Source organism: Carassius auratus, chromosome 32, assembly GCF_003368295.1.
Source record: "Carassius auratus strain Wakin chromosome 32, ASM336829v1, whole genome shotgun sequence".
NCBI classification, from domain to species: domain Eukaryota; kingdom Metazoa; phylum Chordata; class Actinopteri; order Cypriniformes; family Cyprinidae; genus Carassius; species Carassius auratus.
In genome coordinates this window covers 25,441,972-25,464,339 of record NC_039274.1, presented here as the reverse complement: position 1 = coordinate 25,464,339, position 22,368 = coordinate 25,441,972, and the positions used below count along the sequence as shown (strand labels likewise).

At 36.9% G+C, this 22,368-nt stretch overlaps 3 protein-coding genes across 4 annotated transcripts in view; all 3 read left to right on the top strand.

The window, feature by feature from the left end:
• The first annotated feature begins 1,762 nt into the window (after nt 1-1,762).
• Nucleotides 1,763-6,755, top strand: LOC113051927 (U2 small nuclear ribonucleoprotein A'-like). The gene is made up of 9 exons (XM_026216116.1): nt 1,763-1,977; nt 2,048-2,195; nt 3,003-3,081; nt 3,190-3,236; nt 3,327-3,429; nt 5,013-5,092; nt 5,406-5,478; nt 6,132-6,225; nt 6,496-6,755. The coding sequence occupies exons 1-9, from the start codon at nt 1,896-1,898 to the stop codon at nt 6,627-6,629; spliced, it is 840 nt and encodes a 279-aa protein (XP_026071901.1). The 5' UTR covers nt 1,763-1,895; the 3' UTR covers nt 6,630-6,755.
• A 674-nt stretch (nt 6,756-7,429) lies between these two features.
• On the top strand, nt 7,430-11,210 carry LOC113051928 (selenoprotein S). Of its 2 annotated transcripts, none has more exons than XM_026216119.1 (6): nt 7,430-7,645; nt 8,798-8,929; nt 9,016-9,122; nt 9,191-9,280; nt 9,368-9,437; nt 10,388-11,210. In XM_026216119.1, exons 1-6 carry the CDS (start codon nt 7,567-7,569, stop codon nt 10,465-10,467), a joined length of 558 nt encoding a protein of 185 aa, XP_026071904.1. In that variant the 5' UTR covers nt 7,430-7,566; the 3' UTR covers nt 10,468-11,210. The 2 variants fall into 2 exon arrangements, with proteins under 2 accessions (XP_026071904.1, XP_026071902.1); XM_026216117.1 differs by having other exon boundaries at nt 7,432-7,645; nt 9,365-9,437.
• A 2,280-nt stretch (nt 11,211-13,490) lies between these two features.
• The window catches only part of LOC113051916 (chondroitin sulfate synthase 1-like), a 56,494-nt gene continuing 47,616 nt past the window's right edge, over nt 13,491-22,368 (top strand). Inside the window, exons 1-2 of the mRNA XM_026216097.1 lie at nt 13,491-14,283; nt 18,389-18,884. Coding sequence (XP_026071882.1) covers nt 13,976-14,283; nt 18,389-18,884 — 804 coding nt within the window. The 5' untranslated portion in view covers nt 13,491-13,975. The remainder of the gene's footprint in view (nt 14,284-18,388; nt 18,885-22,368) is intronic.

Here is a 22,368-nt window from a genome sequence, read left to right as displayed (position 1 = left end):
AAACATGCAGTACATGTATAAATTGCTTCCTTTTTTTTTTATTCAACGACATCACTCTGAATTATGATATAATTGTATATGAGAGATGCCGTTTTCATAAATGATCATGTGATTTCCAGTGAAAATGATTACGTTGGTGAATGCCAGATAACGTTTGGAGTGAAACTGCAATGTTAAGAGAGACATAAAGCTTTTAAATCACAAGAAGGATCGAGAACAATGACACTGTACATTTTAAACTACGCATCTAATGGTATTTTAAATATCTGAAGGTGGAATATCTCCATCAAAGGTCTGAAATATAAACCTTTCCTTGATGAAAATGTGTGGTGGAGTCTCTTTTTTCCCCACAGTGAGGATGCCTGTGCTGGTGGTCCAGGTTATGTGCTAATGATCATTTGTTTGTTTGGGTTTTCCAGTGTTTCCATGTTCTGAAATCAGAGCTTGTAAATATTTAGATGGGGCTCAACTATTTGCAATGCATTTTGGTGAACTGTCAGAGTCTGACCCGCAGTGACCCAGTGATGCTTTGACTGTAACGTCCTGAAGGGCATTAGATGAACACACACACACACACACACACACACACAAACAATGATTAATGCAGTGGAGGTTCACAGCTGCTCTTAATACCATCCACACACAGATGAACCCATGACACGTTCCTCATCGTGATGTTACTGAACTGAAGCTTCAGTAAATCTCTTTAATGATTCTGGACTCACTTTGTGTGAAAAACAACAACACAGGACTGATATGCATAAGTGTGTGCATAACATTGTGCTTTACTACTGAGTCCTGAACTATGATGATCCTGCAGTTTGATCATTATTCTTCATTATCTTTGCATTTCATTAACAGTTTGGATTATGGAACACCATTCACTGTTAACTGGTTGGTTAGTAGCATGCATATTAATAGAATACATTAATAGTTGTTTATTAGCCAGTATTCTAGTAGCCTAATATTATCATATTCTAACCACTACTACAACTACCTTACTATCAATAAGCAGCAAATTAGGAGATTGTTGAGGGAAAACTCTTAGTTCATAGGGAATATGTGTTCCCTAATCTAAAGTGTTAGGTATTATGGTACTATTTAAAGATTAAAATCGTGCATTTGATTGCTCTGATGAGGTTTATGAATGCATAATAATCCGTTTAAAATCTCCGAAAACAAAACGACCCCTCCACATCTGAACAGAAAATCAGTTGCAGCTTTGCATATAGTTAGAAAATAAACATGTTTCGGCAGGGGAGTGAAGGATATGTTCATCACACCATCTGTGGTTTTCTTTTACACGGTTTTAGTTTATTTTATACAACCTCAACACATCTTAAACAGGATCAGGAGAAACTGCGTTCTGAAACTGAGTGCTGCGCTCTGGCGGACGCACGACGGGACTCTTCCGGTTGTTCGTGTGCTCACAGAGCTGGTGGCTTAAGGCTGAATGTTTTTATTACCATGCCCTGTACGCATCATCTGAGTTTTCATGCGCATTAAAATCATTTTGTATTAGAGCAATTTTTGTATTGTATTTTGTATTGAATGAAATTTAAATTATTTTGACAATTTCTGTAATTTATTTACATATTTAAATATTTGGGGTAACACATTAAAAACATGGTTAGAATTTGCACATTACAGGAGGGTTTAAAAAACCCGTTTCTCTTTTACGGTATGTATATAAAAATCTGTCTGAACGATGTATTGCGGCTGTAGCGCGTTTCTCCTCCCGTCCGCTAGGGTGCGCTGCAGTTCTCGCGCAGTCGTGTCGCTCGTTTCGAGAAGAACAAAACAGACGCTTCCGTTCGGCGGCAGCGCGTGTGCGAATCAAATATTTGTAATAAAGTTGTGATCTAAAGTCTGAGTCGTTCCTCTCAGCGGCTGACATGGTGAAGTTGACGGCGGAGCTGATCGAGCAGGCGGCGCAGTACACGAACCCTGTGCGGGACAGAGAGCTCGAGCTGCGCGGTGAGTCGAGACACAAACACTCGTTTATCTGCCTAACTGCGGGGAATAACTCACGCTCCTGTGTTTACAGGCTATAAGATCCCCGTGCTGGAGAATCTGGGCGCCACACTCGATCAGTTTGACACCATTGATCTGTCCGATAATGAGATCAGAAAGCTGGACGGATTCCCGCTGCTGAAGAGACTCAAAACACTGCTGATGAACAACAACCGGATCTGGTGAGAGAGTCAGACATCAACATTTTCTGCACTGTTTATCTCAATATCTCTAATGAACGATGTCATAACATTCTGCTCAGCGCTGTTATACTGTCCGCTTATGAAACGATGTTAAAAAACGATGAATTTTGTGCAACCAAAATGGGACCGCATCTAGCAGACAAATGCAGAAATGTTGGAAGCAGTGCTAAGATTTAGGGTTTTATTACAGGGAATGCTTAGCAGAATAATAGTTAATAAAAAAAATGGATTACACACCTTCAAGCCACCCAAGATGTAAATTAGTTTTTTTATTATTTGATGAATTTTCGCATGGTATCACTTGCTCACCAGTTGATACACTGCAGTGAATGGGTGCCGTCAGATTGAGAGATCACAATAATCCACAAGTAAATCTACATCACTCCAGTCCATCAGTTAATGTCTTGGAAACCCAAACGCTGTGTGTTTGTTATAAGCAAATCCTTCATTAATACATTTAACTACAAACCATTGTTTCTGACCAAAGTACAAGTTTATATTTTATAACTAGTTTATAGTTTATAACATCACAATCCACCAGCATTTGTTTTTTTTTGGACCGTAAATGGTGCTTGATCTGTGCATATTTCTCTTCTGATTCAGATGAGATTACTTTTTCACTGGAGAAAGCAATTTTATGCATATACTTGTATTTATAGCCATAAGCAGTGGTTTGAATAAAAAACAACCCTGAGTTGTGTGGATTATTGTGGTGTTTTAATCAGCTGTTTGAGTTAATTACTCTTCAGCAGTATGAAGTAGAGTTTATGGTCTGTCTTACTGCAGCCGAATTGGAGAGAACCTGGAGCAGTCTTTACCAGACCTGAAAGAGCTCATTCTCACAAGCAACAACATTCAAGAACTGGTGAGTCCAACCATAGATGTGCTGTTATCACATGAACCAGTCGCTCTGTGAGCTCTGAAACTGGTGTCACTGGATTGTCGTCAAGTGGTTGTTTCTGGTTCTCAACAGGGTGATTTGGATCCTCTTGCATCAGTCAAATCATTGTCCCTCCTCAGGTACCTGCTGAACAAACTGCTGTTTGACACCTTTTATTAAGCTTTGAGGTTTTAACTTCAGCTAATTTGAGCTGTTTTTCTGTTCTGTAGTCTCCTCAGGAATCCAGTTACTAACAAGAAACATTACAGATTATATGTCATCAATAAAATACCACAGATCCGAGTTCTGGACTTCCAGAAGGTGAAAATGAAGGTATGATTAAACCATAACACATTATTTATTTTTATTTTTTAACTACACTATCATTCAGAATATATATATTTTTTAAGAAATTAATACTTTTATCCAGCAAGGATGCATTAAATTGATCAAAAATTACAGTAAAGATATTTATAATGTTACAGAAAAGCTGATTATTCAAAATGTTTTCAACATTGCTGATTAGAAATTTTTCTGGAGCAGTAAATCGGCATATTAGAGTGATTTCTTAAGGATCATGTGACACTGAAAATTCAGCTTAACATCACAGGAATAAATTAAAATTTAAAATGTACTCGCATAGTAGTTCTAAATTGTCATATTCCATAATATTACAGTTTTTACTGTATTGTTGATCAAATAAATGCACCCTCGGTGAGCAGAAGAGACTTTCAAAAATAGTTTGGACCCCAAAATTTGGAACAGTAGTGTACATCACGCTTTAAAGGGGTCATGAACTGATAAACCAAAGATCCCTCGATCTTTTGACATATAAAGGTTATTGTACTAACACAACATCCTGCAACCTTCAGGACTCAAAACGTACTCATTACTCTAAAAACAGCTTATATTGAAGCCAATCTGCCAAAACATGGGCTTGTGGAATGTGCCACTTTATGATGTAATAGTGTGACTAAACCCCGCCTACACAGAAGATCAACGCCGCCCTCTGCATAACTGCCTGTGTAGCCCCGCCCACCAATTGTAATCACTGCCTGTTTAGCCCCGCCTACTAAAGTGTTAGTACGATGAGAAGGAGAGAAGAGCAGTACAGGATCACTGGACTAAAAAAAATTACCTTCCAAAGGATCCTAATTATAGGAAAGTGATTATTTGTCTAAGTAGAGCATTGTTAGTTTGTTCAGTACACCTCCCTGTGGGTTCTTTGGTAAATCAGTCGCAGTTCCGTTGAGTTTGCACTGTTAGTTTTGATATAAGCATTTGTGAAAGTGCAAAACTCGATTAATGCGCTCAACAGTCTGTCATCGGCTACAATGCTCATCAAATGAATCAAATTTCCTTTTATTTCTAAATTATGGCAGTTTTTGGTGTGAAAGTGCACCTTAGGAAACATTATGCGGTTCATGTCCCCTTTAAATAATATGTCAGGTGTCAAAATGTTTATTTGTGCTGTTCGTGTTTGTTTTCGTTCAATTTTAAGACTTTGTTTTTAACAGATTATTTCTACGCAGATTTCTAGGTGTTCTCTATTTAGAAGAATAACTTGAGGGAGACTTTAATCTTGTTAAATGTGATCTGTGATGCAAATACTCCTGAAATGCGATTGTGTTAAATACTGGTGTGGTTGTTTACTAATGCAGACTATTTGATACTGCTTCCTTTAGACAGATTGTTTCTGTTTTCTGTTTATGATGTAGCCTCACCCTGTTCTTCATGCTTTGTGTAGTTTATCCGTCATTATAGTGATAATTCCCCTTTGGATCATTATTTTTTAAGCGCACATTCAGACTGAATTTGTGTGGTTGTTCGATTGAGATCATTCAGTAATGCATGTGTGAAGAACAGGCTCGTGGTCTGTTGTGAACCTCTGCTTTAACTCTGATCTATCAACGCAGGAACGGCAGGAGGCTGACAAAATGTTCAAAGGCAAACGAGGTGCCCAGCTTGCAAAGGATATTGCCAAGCAAACCAAAACGTAAGATGAAAGTCCTTGATCAAGCAAAGCTCCCCCGATGTACCGGACTGTGGAAGTCCTGAACCCGACATCTCCGAGAATGAAAACCGACTCTGAATTGGCCGTTTAAACCTTGATGTCCATGTCAGACTTCAGCAGTGCTACTCAGGGGAGCTGGCTCAAGGCTTTGCTGTCTCATATCAGTTTATTCACATTGATAAGATGCTCCAGATACTACACTCTGGTTGTGGAAACAGTGGTTGAAAGGCTGCAGAGGCACATAAACATGGTGAGGTTGTCTGAACACCGCATGTCCTCTTGATGTTACTCTCAGGTTCACTCCAGGAGCAGCACTTCAGACTGAGATCAAAACAGGGCCGTCAGCTGCAGATGTTGAAGCCATCAAGGTACGGAAGAACTGATCACTCAAGAAGATGCTTATTGCATGTTTTTAATATTAAAAAAGTGTGTGCGCGTGTTTTTGTGACACATCAGGACACAACTGTGTATGATGACATGGGTATGACACAGGTATTACAAGGAGAGGGTGACTAATGAGGACATAACCCATGTCCCCATTTTTCAAAACGCTTCTAAATCACACAGAAAGAGTTTTTTTGAGAAAGTAAAAATGCACAAAGTTTCCTGTGAGGGTTAGGGTTAGGTGTAGGGCCATAGTATATACAGTTTATACAGAATAAAAACCATTACACCTTTGGGATGAACACAATTTTTCAGAAAAACAAACGTTTATGTGTATTCTACACACTTTAGGTTTTTTATGTATTTCTACAATATAATATGTATTTGATACGGATTTATATATATATATATATATATATATATATATATATATATATATATATATACAGAGATATTTATTTAATTATTTATTTTATAAAAGTCTTTACTGTCACTCCTGATCTATTTAATGAATCCTTGCCGAGTAACAGGATTGATTTCTTGCTCTCCTCAAATGTCAGTTTAATGTATTCATACATGGAAACATATAGGTTGATGTCCTGGTGTAATCTGTCTCACTTGTGTTGTTTATGTGAAGAATGCTATTGCTAATGCCACATCACTGGCTGAAGTCGAGCGGCTGAAGGGACTCCTGCAGTCCGGACAGATCCCTGGACGAGAGCTGCGATCAGGTATTGGTTTTAATTCGCACTTATACATAAACACATTAACCACAAATGATGAGAAAAGTCATGAATTCATTGGTGGAAAAAGCGGGAACTCTGTGTGTTGCTGGGAAAGTTTTGACATCGCTGCGGTTGATGATTGCTGCTCTAAGTGCGAGTAGCTCAAGTCTCAGACTGAGGCTTTTCTGAAAACCTGGTTTGTTTGTGTGCAATAAAAGCAAGTTAAGCACGGCCAATGATCGAGCTTCTCACAGGTCTTTTGTTTGTCTCTTTTAGGAGCACCTAACATGGTGGAGGAAGAGGAGGAGATGCAGGAGTCCGAGGCCATGTGTGAAGAGACGCAGGGAGCAGAGGGAGAAAACGGAGACGCTGATGACATGCAGGAAGATGTGCACATGAATGGATCATAGATATGTTCGCTGGTTGATGTTTTTAAGAATCGTCAATGCTTTTTGATGCCGTGTTTGACAGCACTTCTTTCAATAAGTGTTGTTTTTTTTTGTAAAGTACATTAAACTTTTTTTTATTAACATTGATGTGAATGTTTTTGTTCTTTGTGCATCTGAACGTGGTCATGAATTTCTTGATTATTTTCTAATATTTTGTGAACTGAAGCCTATGTCCACTGCCAAAGATTAGAAATTAAAATATTAATACTGATTATTTACAGTTCGCTCATTATTTTAAGAACTTAACTAATGAACTTAAATTATAAATGCATGGCACATTTCCTGTATAGTTCATTTGTAAACCGTTAGAAAATAGGCAATTTTATTTAGATGCCACTGAGCCCTAAATATGACCATCCTTGTGATGAACCCAATCCTAAATAATAAAAACAACATCTATATATTTTCTCAAATAGTTTTTGTAATCAAATCCTATACATTTAGTCAAATTACCTAATTTAAAATGAGTTAAACTTAAAAATTAAACTTTAAATGTCTGAAAATATTTAGTTCAAATTAAGATGCATTGTTCTTTCCTACTCTTACTGTTACATTTGTTAATAACGTTTTCCAATCAAATAAAAAAAATCGATTTAAAATGCACATATGTACACAAAAATGTTTATACACACACAGCACTGTTAATTTTTTTTTATATCTACTAATTTACTAATTCTACTCCTTTTAATTTGCTTATTTCACTTTGAGTCCAAAACGTGTGTTCTCTGCAGCAGGGCCTCCACGTCATCTCGAAGCTGATTGGCGGAGTTGTGGCTCCGGAAGTGAGTTCGTGTTCTGTGTGTATCGCGGTGTAAGTTAGCTTGCGTGAAGATCGAAGGAATAAACATGCGGTAATTATTATATTCTCTTATATAAGACACCCGATAGGCGTTTTAATATGGAGGCGGAGGGTGGCGCGCGTGTCCGAGATGAAGAAGTTCCTCAGAACCAGGATCTGAGTTTTCTTCTGCCTTCTGGTATGTAAACAAACAGAGCTCGAGCTCATCAGGACTGATGTCTGATCAGAGATTTTATTCGATTGCCGCCTAATTAATTTAATTTAATTTTTTTGGGAACCCGTGATACTTTTTTTCAGGATTCTTTGATGAGTAGAATGTTTTAAAAATTAGCATCTGTTATTTTCTGAATACAACAGAAATATTTTTGTAACAATACACATATTTAAAAATTATTTTAAAAATAAATTAATGCTGTATATTCAGTACGGATGTGTTGAATGGATAGAGAAGTGATAATAAAGACTTAAATTGTTATATTGTCAAATGCAGTCATAAACGTTAAATCATCATATTTCAATGGTTAATTACCTGGAGTTGCCAAAAATGCTTTTTAAATCATTGATTTAGATGGATACAGGCTTGATTAATAATACGTAACGTTAATATATTTTCTCATATGTGCTTCAATGCCTTAAAGCACTTGAACCCTGATAATTGCTGCTTGCAGCTACATTTTTAAATCATTTTGGATTTTTAATTTCCATAACATATGAAAACAAAATATAAAAAATAAAGCACATTGTATACTTCTAATTTGAAAACATTTATTAGTTTATAAAAATATATATACTTTACATAGTATTTATTTAGTAAAGTACATTTTATATAAGATGAAGTTTCTTGACACTATAATTATTTTTAACTGTGTTCATAAAAGTTGTTAAACATACAATGTTATGAGAAATACAGTAATGATTAATGACTAGATTATTTTTCTTATTATTTGTCTATTATTAATGTGTATTTTTAATATACTTTTTGTTGTTTTTATTTTTATTGTTTTATTATTGGATTGCTCAGCTAATTTTCACATCTGTTAAAATTCATAATATATATATATATATATATATATATATATATATATATATATATATATATATATATATATATATACATACATATGCATGCATTTATTTATTTATATATCATGTGACATTTATATAGTCAAAATGATCATGAAAATGATATACATCATATATATATTTGAATGTCACAAAATGTAATATGTTATTTGTTTTATTTGTTACTGATGCAGTTATTTATTTCTCTATCTATCATGCTTTGGTAAAGTGTATACAAACTCTCGAGTGTCTGGATGTCTTTGATCAGTTACAGCTCTCCTGTCAGACTATGGCTGGTATGTGGTGTTCGTGTGTGTGGGAGTGTATCTGCTCATCCAGCATCTCCGCAAGAACAGATCCACAGACAGTCAGAGCTCGTCTGTCTCAGCCGCCAGCCAAGGTCAGGACAAACCATGAGTGGCGTCTGCAATTTGAGAAGTATTAGCGATTTTAAGAGGTGTGTGTGTGTGTGTGTCCTGTCTCCAGACCCTGAGTCTGTGGTGAGGTCTCAGTCGGCTCTGGAGGCGTCCCGCCGGAGAATGCAGGAGGAGCAGGACGCCCGAGCGGCAGAGTTCAGAGAGAGGCAGCAGAGGGTGAGTGTCACGCAGCACATCGTCTCACACCTTCACTGTGTTCATCCTGCTTCCTCTCATCTGCTCAGCTCGAGGAGGAGAAGAGAAGACAGAAAATCGAGATGTGGGAAAGCATGAAGGAGGGAAAGAGTTACAAGGGAAATGCCAAAGTTGCACAAGTAAGTCTGCTGGGACTAATGTCTCCAGGCCTCAGACTTCAGGTCCTGCATTTACATATTATTATTATTATTTCTCATTTCCAGCAGAACACAGAAGATGCCACTTCCTCCAGCTCGCTGAGACCGAAGACAGACAAAAAGCCCCTTCGCAACAGTGGTACGCAAGCATTACGTTTCAGATTACATAATGCACATTCACAAAAAAAGAGTTTTCTTTCAATAAATGCTAATTTGCTGCTTATTGATTATATGGTAAGTATGGTAGTTGTTGTAGTACTTCAGAAATGGAGGGATCTAGAATATGGTCATGCAGAAAACAGCATTAATATGTGCTTTATAAGTATTAATTAACAGCCAATGTGCTGGTAATATGCATGCTAATATGCAATAAGTGAATAGAGTTCCCTAATCTAAAGTGTTGCCAACATTTTCTCTTTTGATTAAAATAATAGTTAACTTTATTAAAACATTTTTATTCTTTATTTATATAGCTATAAAAAATGTAAAATGCTGTCAAATCAATTGGGATTATTTGAGTTTGTTTACACAATATTTGTGCGTACTGTGTTTTTAAATGTGTACCGGTATATATAAATACACACACAATATATATTTAAGAAATATTAACACACATACACACACACACACGTACATAAAACACTTTTGGTTGTTAAATTCTATAACTATAGAAAATTAAATAAGGAAAATACAGTAAAAAATAAATTCAAACATGAAAAAAAAGCATATTTTACACTTAATTTTAATGCATATGTTAGTAAATAGAAAAACTCTATTCAAGTTAAAATTGTCATGCATGACTTTCTAAAAGATGCAAGCATTTTAAGGACACTAACCCAAATAATAACCCATTTTTCAGAATAGGCCAATATTTCACAGGCGAAAATTATACTGGTTGTTAATAAATTAAAATACAAAATTAAATAAATGGTGCCAAATAATATAATAAATTAATATATAATATATGAAAAACCGTGATTATTTACTCCCCAGTATTTGTGTTCAGAGGTTGTTAATTGGTCTTTCATGACTCTGTACAGTTCTCACACAGTCTTGTGTTAATAATGTTGTTGTCTGTGTGTGTTGTAGGATACAGTCCTCTGTCTGGAGACGGAGGAGGAACGTGCTCCTGGAGACCCGGCAGGAGAGGGCCGTCCGCCGGTGGATGAGGTTAAAGGACGGTCAGACTGACCTCTGACCCTCCGCTGGAACACAGAAATATTATCTGAAGGAAGCTGTCAGCACTCATCACAGGACAATAGAATTATGGTTATATCATATAAGGGTCTTCATGCACACTATTATTTTTTTTGCATTGTCTTTTTCCACACTCATGTCATTGCAATCGTGTATGCTGTTATTTTTTCAATGCAGTAGTACTATCATATGAATTAGAAGATTTCTGAATATCGTATGGTGCACAGCTGGATTGGATAGTTTTCTAGTTCTTTTATTTATTTTTTGGTGCATTTGCAGTCAGAATGACATGAGAGTGAGTCAAGAATAACAAAATTTTCTTTTTTTTCTTTTTTTTACTTTCATGCACTGTTTGTATGATTGACAGCCTCTAATGACGCCTCCTCATCAAAGGTATTAATACTCCTGGGGCAGGCTGATGTTTTTCAGTAATAATCGTGGTTCTGTTTTTAGCTTTTTGCACTTATGAAGGCTGTGCTAAATAAACACGTAGAGAGTAAATACAAACGCAGAATGTTTTGTTCATATCATTAGCTGTGTTTGTGTTCTGTTGTAAATGTAGGGATTGCTGTTCCATGACAGATCCATCCTCCTTGCAGTGGTTAATGATGGATAATAGTGGTATGACGTCTCTGCTGTTCTCTAAAAAGCATTTCTTTAGGAATTATTGTTTTTGCTTTATAGTTTCTCTGAATTAAACTGCATACTCAATGCATGTCTGTCTTATTTGTCAGGACCCAAGATTTCACTGTCTCGTCCTCAGTTTTAGTTTTTTAATAAGATGGATTTATAGGAAACAGAGAAAGTGGAAACTATTTTATATATATATATATATATATATATATAGATAGATAGATAGATAGATAGATAGATAGATAGATAGATAGATAGATAGATAGATAGCTAGTATTTCCTGATAGCAAGGTCATCATAATTAACTAAAACTCTCTCTCTCTCTCTGTCTATATATATATATATATATATACATGTGTGTGTGTTTATATATATATATATATATATATATATATATATATATATATATATATATATATTTATAACATTTTCATTACCTGTAATAATGATGTGATAAAAAAAAATGAATACAAATCTATATAGACATAAAAAAAAACAAAAATGAAATTAATATAAGCAATATTATCTTGATATTTAAATATTTTTTTATAGAAGTTAGTTCGTAGAGACCTGGTAAAAATAACATCCATGCAGTGTAGTGATATTATTCAAATTCATCCTTATGTCCTTATGATATTTTGATAAAAAATCATGTAATGAGCCCATCTTGTGTTTAGTATTTCATTCATGTACGCTGCGACATAAGACCCGAGTAAACTACACACTCTAATCTCGCGAGGACTCACTTCATCCACTAGGTGGCAAGATGAGCACGTGATTTGGAACGTCTCCGTCAAAGTTCTAAATTATAGGATTAGGAAATAATCATTTGAATGTGACATAAATATATAATTATTACACTGGATTTTCTATATAAAATAAACTGCATTTTACTAGATAAAATGTTTTTGAAAATATTTAAAGAAGCCACACGAAAGTGATTACTAGATTTTGTTTATATTTAAAATAAATATATTAAATTGTTTAGTATACCTTAACATCTCAGCTTGTCTAACAGACATTTCTTGCTGGATGATGGACCATTACCTTCAACTCAACCTTGCCAAGACAGAACTGGTTGTGATTCCAGCAAACCCATAGTTTCATCACAATTGAAGTGGAGTTGTGATTGATGATCAGCTGACTTTCTCAGACCACATTGCTAAAACTGTCCGATCCTGCAGATTTGCTTTATTCAACATGAGGAAGATCAGACCCTTTCTTTCGGAACATGCTGCACAACTCCTTGTTCCAGCTCTTGTTCTGTCCAGACTGGACTACTGCAATGCTCTCTTGGCAGATCTTCCAGCCAATTCTATCAAACCTTTACAATTAATCCAGAACGCGGCAGCAAGATTAATTTTTAATGAGCCAAAAAGAATACACATCACACTCATGGATAAAAGCGTCTGCTAAATGAATAAATGTAAATGTAATACCTTACTAGGAGATAACATAAATAAATTTAGAAAATGGAAAAAGCAGGTTACACTTAAAAACAGATGAATATGTTACCTCTGAAAATGTTGAACAGGTTAATTCCTAGATACATAAACTTTTCTTTTGTCCAGTTTTGTCTGAAAATAGTTGATTTATCTTATTTCTTATGATAAGATAAGTGTAACCATATACACTACTGTTCAAAAGTTTGGGGTCAGTAATTATTATAATTTTATTTTTATTTTTTTTTTAAGAAATTAATGCTTTTATTCAGCAAGGATGTGTTAAAATAATAAATACTTATATTGTTAGAAACGATTTCTTTTTTAAATAAACACTTTTTTTTTTTTTACTTTGTTCATGAAAGATAATTCTGAAAGAAGTATCACAGGTTCCAAAAAATCTTAAACAGTACAACATTGATAATAAATCAGCATATTATAATGATTTCTGAAGATCATGTGACACAGACCGGAGTAATGATGCTGAAAATACAGCTTTGATCACAGGAATAAATTACATTTTATAATATATATTCAAATAGAAAACAGTTATTTTAAATGGTTATATTTTACAATATAACTGTTTTCTTCTTCTATATTTCTAAACAAATAAATGCAACCTTGATGAGCAGAAGAGACTTCTTTAAAACACATTCAAAATCTTACTGATCCCAAACTGTTGAACAGCAGTGTAAATCTACTTTTAAAACTCTATAATAATGTAAAAGGAATCAAAACTGGCTTCTGGTTTGAAAATGTACCGTTACTAACCATTTATTAAATAAAACTGCATTTAAACTTGTGTAAATAAGCAACGTATTTTGTTTTCTAAATCAATGAAACTTGGCCACAGTTTCCTGCTGAATCTTACAAAAGATCAGTTCACGCGAAAAAAAAAAAAGAAGACGCAACGCTTTTCCCCATGTATGAGACGTCCATAGACAGTCAAAGAAACGTCACCAGCTAGCTGTGCGCAGCCAATCAGCGACGAGCTACGGCGCCTCCTGCGTGTCAAAAACCCTTGACGGTTGAGCCGCGTCGCCGCAGACGCGTTTCAAGCACTCGCGTTCACTCACAATGGCGAGACCGTCGCGAGGATGAGGATACAGCCGCGCTCCTCGAGTCAGCAGACCGTTAATGTCCACTGACCGATTACCGATTCAGACTCGAAACGACGGAGGTAACGTTACCTTTACGAACCCGATCGTGGCTCGCGGGAGAGTTGGTGGTTAGATGGCAGCGGCTGGTAAAACACGGGGACTGGAGCCCATTGGCGGCACACGGTGACCATGCTCGGACCCAAACCCAGCGCTCTGGACGGGACTGCAGCAGCGGGCGGCGTTTGAAAACAAAACAAACAAACCGAAGGCGTTAAGAAACGATAGCCCTGTGAGTGTTCTCTGAGATGGCAGGCAGAAGCCGCAGGTCGTGGTTCAGCGTGCTGCTGGGGCTGGTGGTCGGGTTCACGCTGGCGTCCAGGCTCATCCTGCCCCGGGCCACCGAGCTCAAGAGAGCGGGTCACAAGCGGCGCGCAAGCGGCGGCGCGGGCGGCTGCGGAGGAGGAGCGGGGATGATGATGATGATGAAGGAGTACGGAGCGCCGCTGATGCCCAGCACGGAGAAGCCCGCGGTGCCCCGGTCCAGCAGTTTCTTGTTCGTGGGCGTCATGACCGCGCAGAAGTACCTTAACAACCGCGCCGTGGCGGCGTACAGGTAATCCAGCGCGTGCGCACAATCACCATGGTAACCGCAGTAAACACTGTGCGCTGTAGTTCTAGTATGTTAGTAACGTTAAATAGAGACGCTATTGTTAATATTATTATTATTTCCCCGGAGACGGTGGTTTCAATAATCTTGGTAAGGATGGAGAGAAGTCTGGGCTGTGCTGGAGATATTTTATTTAAGCTTGTTTGTGTAAAAAGCACGAACGTATATGTGTGGGCGGGGGAAATATTCGATATGAAATACGATAACCGTGGTTTCTACCAAAATATCAGTACATTTTTACTTTCGTAAAGTCGGAATAATTGAAAACAGCATCTTCTTTAAAATATATTTGTTTAAAAAACGTTTTACTGTCACAGTAAGAGCAACTTACATGTGGGAAAAACATTTAGTTCAAAACTTAATTCAGCATATGAGAGGTCACCACGTAAACTGCAGAAATGTCATAGTATATATATATATATATTTTTTTACTTCTGTAAAGTCTAAATATTTTATAAAAATGACCACTTTTTTATTGTAGTAACAGTAACATTTTGATATTTTAGTGGAAACAGTGGATGGCATGGTAAATTATGGCGAGGATGGAGAGAGGCAAGATTAATTTCACTCTGAAACATTTTATTTCAGTGTTTTTTATTTATTTATTTAATTGTTATATTATTATTTTTTGGTGCAAGGGAAATATAAGTAACTAAATTAGTGGTCCACCGATGTGGGATTTTTAATGGCCGATGCCGATACTGAGACAGTCTGGGCGATTGGACAATGTAATACATGTAAATACATTCATTTTAGTTTTGGTGAAACATAACATATATAATTTGTATTTATTTATTTATAAAAAATAAATAAATACATAGAGGAAACACTTAAATGAACATGGTTTAGTGCAGAATTTCTAACATTCATACAATAATGAACAAATTAATATCCATAAATTAATGTCCAAAATTGTATGAGCAATTCCATGTATGTGCATTGTATGTTTGAATAAGACTTTGCTGCATGCCGGAGTGTTATTGTATGTAACACAACGTGCATACTGTCATGTTAGAAAGTGGATGACGATTGGTCATTTTAACTGTGTCAGGTGCTGGCTTCACATCTGAGCGTCTTGTCTTAAAGAGGAAGCATAAATGCACATTATTGTGTCATAATCCTTTTTGAAAAACATCAACCACACGGAAGGACTTTTCAGCCAATGGGATATTTACAAAATTACAAATATCGGCCGATATATCGGTTGACCACTAAATTAAATATGTCCATATGAGAGATCACCATGCTAACTGTAGTTTCTTTCCTAATATCTTAGGTTTTTCTCTTTTCTTTTACTTCTGTAAGGTCGAATTAATTTACAGGATCTTATTTTTAAAATATTTTGATAAATAAATAATTAGTTGTAACAGTATTGTAGTTGTTTTTTTTTGTGTCAGAGACAATGGATACCATGGTAAATTATTGTAAGAATGGAGAGCGGTTATGCTAAATCAGATTATTTCAGCACTATAATTAAACCTTTATTTATGAAGAACCACCATAGTAGCAATCATTTACTCCAAAGTGTCATAATCCTAATACTTTAAAGGGATAGTTCACCAAAAATGGAAATTACCTAGAGGTGCGTGATGAATATCGTCCGATAATTAATGCGCATCTCGTCAGTAAAGCCGGTTCTCTAATCAGCGGTAAATTCCCTCTGGTGCGTGATTTCACATAGAGCAGCTGTTACTACACAGAGCCGTTGTTAACTGACAAACTGCGCAAATAAACGCTGATAATGAAGTGGATTTGTGCAGCTTGTCAGTAAACAACAGCTCTGTGTAGTAACAGCTGCTCTATGTGAAATCACGCACCAGAGGGAATTTACCGCTGATTAGAGAACCGGCTTTACTGACGAGATGCGCATTAATTATCGGACGATATTTATTGTGCACCCCTAAAATTACCCCATGATTTGTGTATAAGACTTTCTTCTTCCAGATGAATTATATAAAAATAAAATCTCCTGGCTCTTCCAAGCTTCATAATGGCAGTGAATGGGTGGTGATATTTTATAGTCCAATAGAAGTCCAATAAAGTGCATCCATCCATCATAAAAAGTGCTCCACATGACTCCGGAGGGTTAATAAAGGACTCCTGAAACCAATCGCTGTGTTTGTGTAGGAAAAATATCCATATTTAAAACTTTATAAAACGTATTCTCTAGCCTCCACAGTGTGTTTTTTTTTTTTTTTTTTTTTTAATGCCACTTTTGACTAATGCCAATTTACCACTACTATTATTATTATTATTATTATTATTATTATTATTATTATAGGAATAGTATTTGTGTGGTATTTGGCAGGAACCGTGGTGGTTACCATGTTAATTTGTATAAGGATAGTAGAGGATAGAGATGTGCTGAAACAAGCATTTATGTCATAACCTACATTTAATCAGCAGTAAGTCCTCGCCGGAGAGGTTTTTCATGATGAATTGGTTGGCCTTGGTGGAAAAGCCAGAGCATCATGGGAGTATTTATGACTCTCTTGTTGCTGTATTTCCTACAGTTAGGTGCTTATAGTGCTACACAGGAGTTACTTGAAGATGTTCACAAAGGACTGCAAGACAAAACCACATTAGTTCCCCTGGTCTGCAGTCTCTGTTATTTAATTGCATTAAGATGCCTGCATATTTCATGCACAAAAATGAACAGTGTTTTAAAGCAGATCTGGGCTGTTTCTCCTGATTTGAGAGCTGAATGACAGACTGACACAATATCTGCACGACAGAAGTGTGCGAAAGGTTAAGATTGGTATCTCTGGGTTCCTTTTCAGTTTCTGAGAACAGGAAGTTGGGTTTTGTTAAAATTAGATGTTGGCGTGAATAAGAGTGGATATTATCTGAAGGAAAACAGTGCAGCTTTTCCACGTGCTGACATGTGGGACACTGAGTGCATTTCAGAGACTCTGAGGCTCTGCTGAGTTGATTTAGTTGTTGTAAGCGTCCTCCTACAGGGTCATGGCAGAATAAAGCTTTTGGCATTTTATCCTTGTGTCGAGTGCCACATTTAGTTTATCGGTTTTCTTTCCACATGCTTATAGTGAATCAGCTTGGGACTTTTGTTTTTAAACCATCTGAATCATGCTACTCGTTGCTTTATCTTTCTGATAATATCTTGTGGTATTATTTCTGTATTTATGTCTGTGTTTATATGGATTTTCATATTTTCTGGCCTGAGGTATGACCAATTCTCCTAGTGATGCATGGCACTGTGTTCATTTACACGTGAGCAGTACATGATTGGGTTAAACATGCACCGACCATCTTCACAAATTTTCATTGAGAATAGGTTATAAATCTGTTGCCACTAAAAGAAAACCTGTAGGATCTCCCTATGGTTTCCTCCAAATAAAAGCTCTACTCCAATGTTTGAATTTGAAAGCAAAGATATTAAGACTGCTATAAACATAAGTATTGCAATTTTACTTAATTATTATTATTGTTATTTTTTTATTTTATAGCACAATAGTTTTATTGCAAGAGTTATATATTTCTCTTATCTTTTTATGATCAAATAAAAAAAACAATTTACATGACAATAATAATTTAGATTACAATCATTATTTATTGTTGTTCAGTCATATTCCGTGGCAAAAAACAGGGTTTCCTTCACATGCCTGATAATGCATATTAATAATGTTAGAATTTGTGCACAAAATTTATGAAATAGTATTATTTTATAATGAATAAATTAATTTTTTTATACACAAAAAATGTATAATGTATACCCGCAAAAATTACTTTTTGACATTTTAAAATATGGTTTCAGCAGATTTTGACATTGGTTAAGAGGGGTAATGTACCTATTAAAGACTCTTTCAAGAAGTATTTAAATCACTGGAGTACTGAAAAATTGACAATTGTTTTGTTTGGTACTATATGAAACATTTTGGGGTGGAATGCGCAGCACAAGTAACTATATTGAGATATATTGTTAACATTATTATGGTTACATTGGATGACCACTAACTGAGAACTGTTTAGTGAATCATCTCCTTCGTGTTATGGTGTTCACACACATTTATCCTGTTTTTGCATCATGTAGGACCTGGGCCAAGACCATCCCGGGCAAAGTGGAGTTTTTCTCCAGCGAGGGTTCAGACACGACGATCCCCATCCCCATCGTGGCTCTGCAGAATGTGGACGATTCGTACCCTCCGCAGAAGAAGTCCTTCATGATGCTCAAGTACATGCATGACCACTACCTGGACCAGTTCGAGTGGTTCATGCGAGCCGATGATGACGTCTACATCAAAAGCGAGAAGCTGGAGAGCTTCCTAAGGAGTCTCAACAGCAGCGAGGCCATCTTCCTTGGCCAGACGGGCATGGGTGCCCGCGATGAACTGGGCAAGCTGGCCCTGGAACCGGGCGAGAACTTCTGCATGGGCGGCCCTGGTGTGATCATGAGCCGTGAGGTGCTGCGCAGGATGGTGCCCCACATCCGCCAGTGCCTGCAGGAGATGTACACCACCCACGAGGACGTGGAGGTGGGTCGCTGCGTGCGCAGATTCGCCGGCGTCCAATGCGTCTGGTCCTATGAGGTAAGAACCTGCAATACACCTGGATAATAATTACAGGGCCAAACCACAGCAGTCACGTGGCCAACAAGGTACCATTTGCATAATTATTAGTGTCCTATATTTAATGCGGTTCAGGCTCAAGGTTTCTAATGCATATTGTTTGAAATCAGCCTCTTCATTGAACTCCCAGAGCTGTAATTTTCAGGTACTAGAAATTATAGGTTGTAGCAAATCAGAAAAGGCCCAGACAGCTTTGATCCTTCAAAGGGTTTTGCTGATACCTGACCAGGTATTACAGAGCGAGCTGGACAATAGTGGATGGCTGTCAAACAGGAGTGCAGCGTCTCTGCTGTCCAGGGATGCTTGGGCTACATCAGCTGTTTTATCAGAGCTGTTATAGGGTGACTCATAGGAAATTAAGCTTTGGACGGTGGGTGACTTTTTGAAAGTGTGACCTCTGACCTTGAAGAGATGAGATGAGTCATTGTCTCTTCAGCGGATGGAGTTTATAATCTGCTGTGACGGCTCCTTCCTCTGCCTTTTCTTTTTGTGCACATCAAAAGACTGAGAAATGCTTTGTAAAAAGAAGTAATTTGCATCAAGGCGAATCTCATGCACCGTTCAGAGAACATTTCGGTCAGATTTTACACAAAAACTAAACATTTGCCTTTCCTTTTTTTTATCTTTTTTTTTTTTTTTTTTTGTATAAAGAAATTGGAGCCTATTTTAAAACCATTACAAATCTGACATAATTTTCCAGATGTTCCAGAAAACCCAGTTCTCATTACCATGATGCTTTCATTTTGAGTTTCTCTTGTGATTGCAGTAACTTTAGATTTTTTTTTAATCAATTTCCTTACATGGTAAAAAAAAAAAAAAAAAAAAAAAAATATATATATATATATATATATATAATAAAGTTCCATTATTTAACATTAGTAAATGCAATGACTAACAATAATCAGTATGCTATTCCAGCTTTTATTGTTAGTTCAGGACCATTAAATGATATTGACTGGTTTTAACAATGTATTAGTAAATGTTAATTTTAATTTAACTTACAGTAATATCATCTAAAATTTATAAATGTTGTCATTGTTAGTTCACATTAATGTTAGGGCTGCTCCGATCACGATCGGCCGATCGTTATGCGCATCTCGTCAGTAAAACCGGTTCTATAATCAGCGGTAAATTCCCTCACGTGCGTGATTTCACATAGAGCAGCTGTTACTACACAGAGCCGTTGTTAACTGAGAAGATGCGCAAATAAACGTTCATTTTCAGCGTTTATTTGCACATCTTCTCAGTTAAACGCGGCTCTGTGTAGTGAAAGGAAACTGATATTTAGTGTGGCTCTATAATGTTTTGTTTGGATTTCCTTCTTTTTTTTATCACAAATATGCTTTGAATGCAGTCAGGTGACTGCAGGTTTTCTGCTAGTTTTGAGTCAAGCCCTTTGCATTTTTCTCCAACATCTCGATTAAGTCTCTGCGTATCGTCTAGTCTACCAAGACCTTCTGTCAAGGTGAGATTACCTTTTTTCCATCTGCTCCCAATGAAGGAGTTGCAAAATCCGTCACCGTAAATGTGACATCGCTTCTCACAAATTTGCAAAATGGAAAAATGAAAGGGTTGGAAAGCTATCAGAGGTGCTCAGATGGATCTTTTTCGGCTTGTGGAATGGGGCGGAATTGGAACCTCTGAGTCTTAACGAGTCTCCCTCGTGACTGGGGCCGCTGGGATTTTAATGCGCATTTGATGTGTGCTTTAATTACAGCCATGCAGGATTAGTTAGAGACGGCACAGCTGGGCAACCTGCTATTAATGTCGGAGCGTTCGGCCTCTGGTTTTTTTATGGGACGGCCCCCTTGTAAAGTGACCTCAAAGACCTCACGGCTCAAAATGGCAGCCTGTAACTCCCTTAAATACTGATATTAAGCATCTTTGTCTGTTTGGAGCTCTTCAGATGTGTATCTGTCTGTGCCGCCGCTCAACTTCTGTTTGTTTATGGCCAGAGCACAAACGGTCTCATCTGACCTCCGCTTTGGACTTGCAGCTACCTGAGATGATTCCTGTGCGCAATTTAAGTAGCTGTAACGAAACTGACAGGTTTTCATCTGATTTCAGTGCATTTGCTTGGTCACTTTGACTGTACAGTTACACAGATGATTCCTCGAATGCACGCAGGACTCGAACCATATCCAGAGGCCAGGATATCATGGAGACGTGTGGGTGTTTTATCTAATCTTTTCCACTTCACCAGTGATATCAAACCTTAGCTGTCACCGGTGTCATATTAAAGCTGTCGATCTGGGTCGTGTCTCTCAGGTGATCTGGTATCTCTCATGCTGACCTTGTCCTGCCCTCATCGAGGACTTTCACATTTCAGGGTCTAAACAAAACTGTCCTGTCTTTGCCACTGCTGCTGATGTGTGTGTTTGATGGAAGATGTATAGAATTACTTATTTGGTGATAAACCCTACCATTCTAAAGTTTGGAATCTGTAAGATATGTTTTATGTGTTTGGAAGAAGATTCTTAAGCTTGCTAAAGCTCTATTCATTTGTTAAAAAATACAGTAAAATCAGTATTGTTTTTCTTCTTGTTGATAATAATAATACATATGAAGTGTATTCAATATTAAATATACGTTATAAGTTAGAAATAAATATTTATTTATTAATAACATTTTAAATATATAATGATGTCCTTCCTTAGCTTACTGTTGTGATGCATATTAAAAAGTTAGCATCTTTGTGCTTTTTAGTAAAACATAGAAAGCTGTGTAACACACTGTCAGGGAAAGTCCTTAAAAAGCTTTTTCTGAGCAGTGTTATTGAATGTAGACCCCTTAAACGCAGAAGTGAAGGTGTCTTGTTCAGTAGAGCAGTTTGGCTAATCTTTACACCAATTATATTGTCACGGATGTTCTGCCTGACTGAAGTGTGGGACTTCAGCTCACAAATTAAAACCGAACGAAGAGCAGTCTTGGTTATTCCAAACAAATGTGCCAATTAGGAGCGTTGGAAAGTGGTGGTTTGTTCCGTTGAAAATGGCGAACAGTGCAAGAACTATGCAAGACGCTCCTCGCTTGTCACGTCGTACACGTTTCGTCTCCTGTCACGTGACTCTGAGTGATCGCTCACATTCTGACTGATGTTGACAAGCTCTTCTTCACCCATTATTTAGTTGTCAGTCCATCTGTTTGCTCTGAAAACAGCCGTAAATGGCAACACAAAGAATGAAAACTGAAAGCCAATATTGGGCTCCACATTTTTTTCCATCTGCGCCCTTGATTTATGACTCTGTTGTCAATAGCATGTCAGCGCATTTATTTGCTCAGTCTGTTGTCTTGTTAGAATAGATAGACCATCTAAGAATCGTGCACAATAAGGCCAGGGACATTTTTATCAATCAAGTAAATTGCAAAAAACGATTTAATACTTTTATTCAGGAAGGATGCATGAAATTGATCAAAAGTGACACTAAAAGACATCTTTCTTTTC

What these genes read in the sequence shown, in the direction of transcription:
- LOC113051927 (XM_026216116.1), top strand. Translation starts at nt 1,896, where the DNA reads ATGGTGAAGTTGACGGCGGAGCTGATCGAGCAGGCGGCGCAGTACACG. An exon ending in ATGAACAACAACCGGATCTG is followed by an intron (nt 2,196 to 3,002) that starts GTGAGAGAGTCA and finishes GTCTTACTGCAG; the next exon opens with CCGAATTGGAGAGAACCTGG. An exon ending in AAATCATTGTCCCTCCTCAG is followed by an intron (nt 3,237 to 3,326) that starts GTACCTGCTGAA and finishes TCTGTTCTGTAG; the next exon opens with TCTCCTCAGGAATCCAGTTA.
- LOC113051928 (XM_026216117.1), top strand. Translation starts at nt 7,567, where the DNA reads ATGGAGGCGGAGGGTGGCGCGCGTGTCCGAGATGAAGAAGTTCCTCAG. An exon ending in GAGTTTTCTTCTGCCTTCTG is followed by an intron (nt 7,646 to 8,797) that starts GTATGTAAACAA and finishes GTCTTTGATCAG; the next exon opens with TTACAGCTCTCCTGTCAGAC. An exon ending in TGTCTCAGCCGCCAGCCAAG is followed by an intron (nt 8,930 to 9,015) that starts GTCAGGACAAAC and finishes TCCTGTCTCCAG; the next exon opens with ACCCTGAGTCTGTGGTGAGG.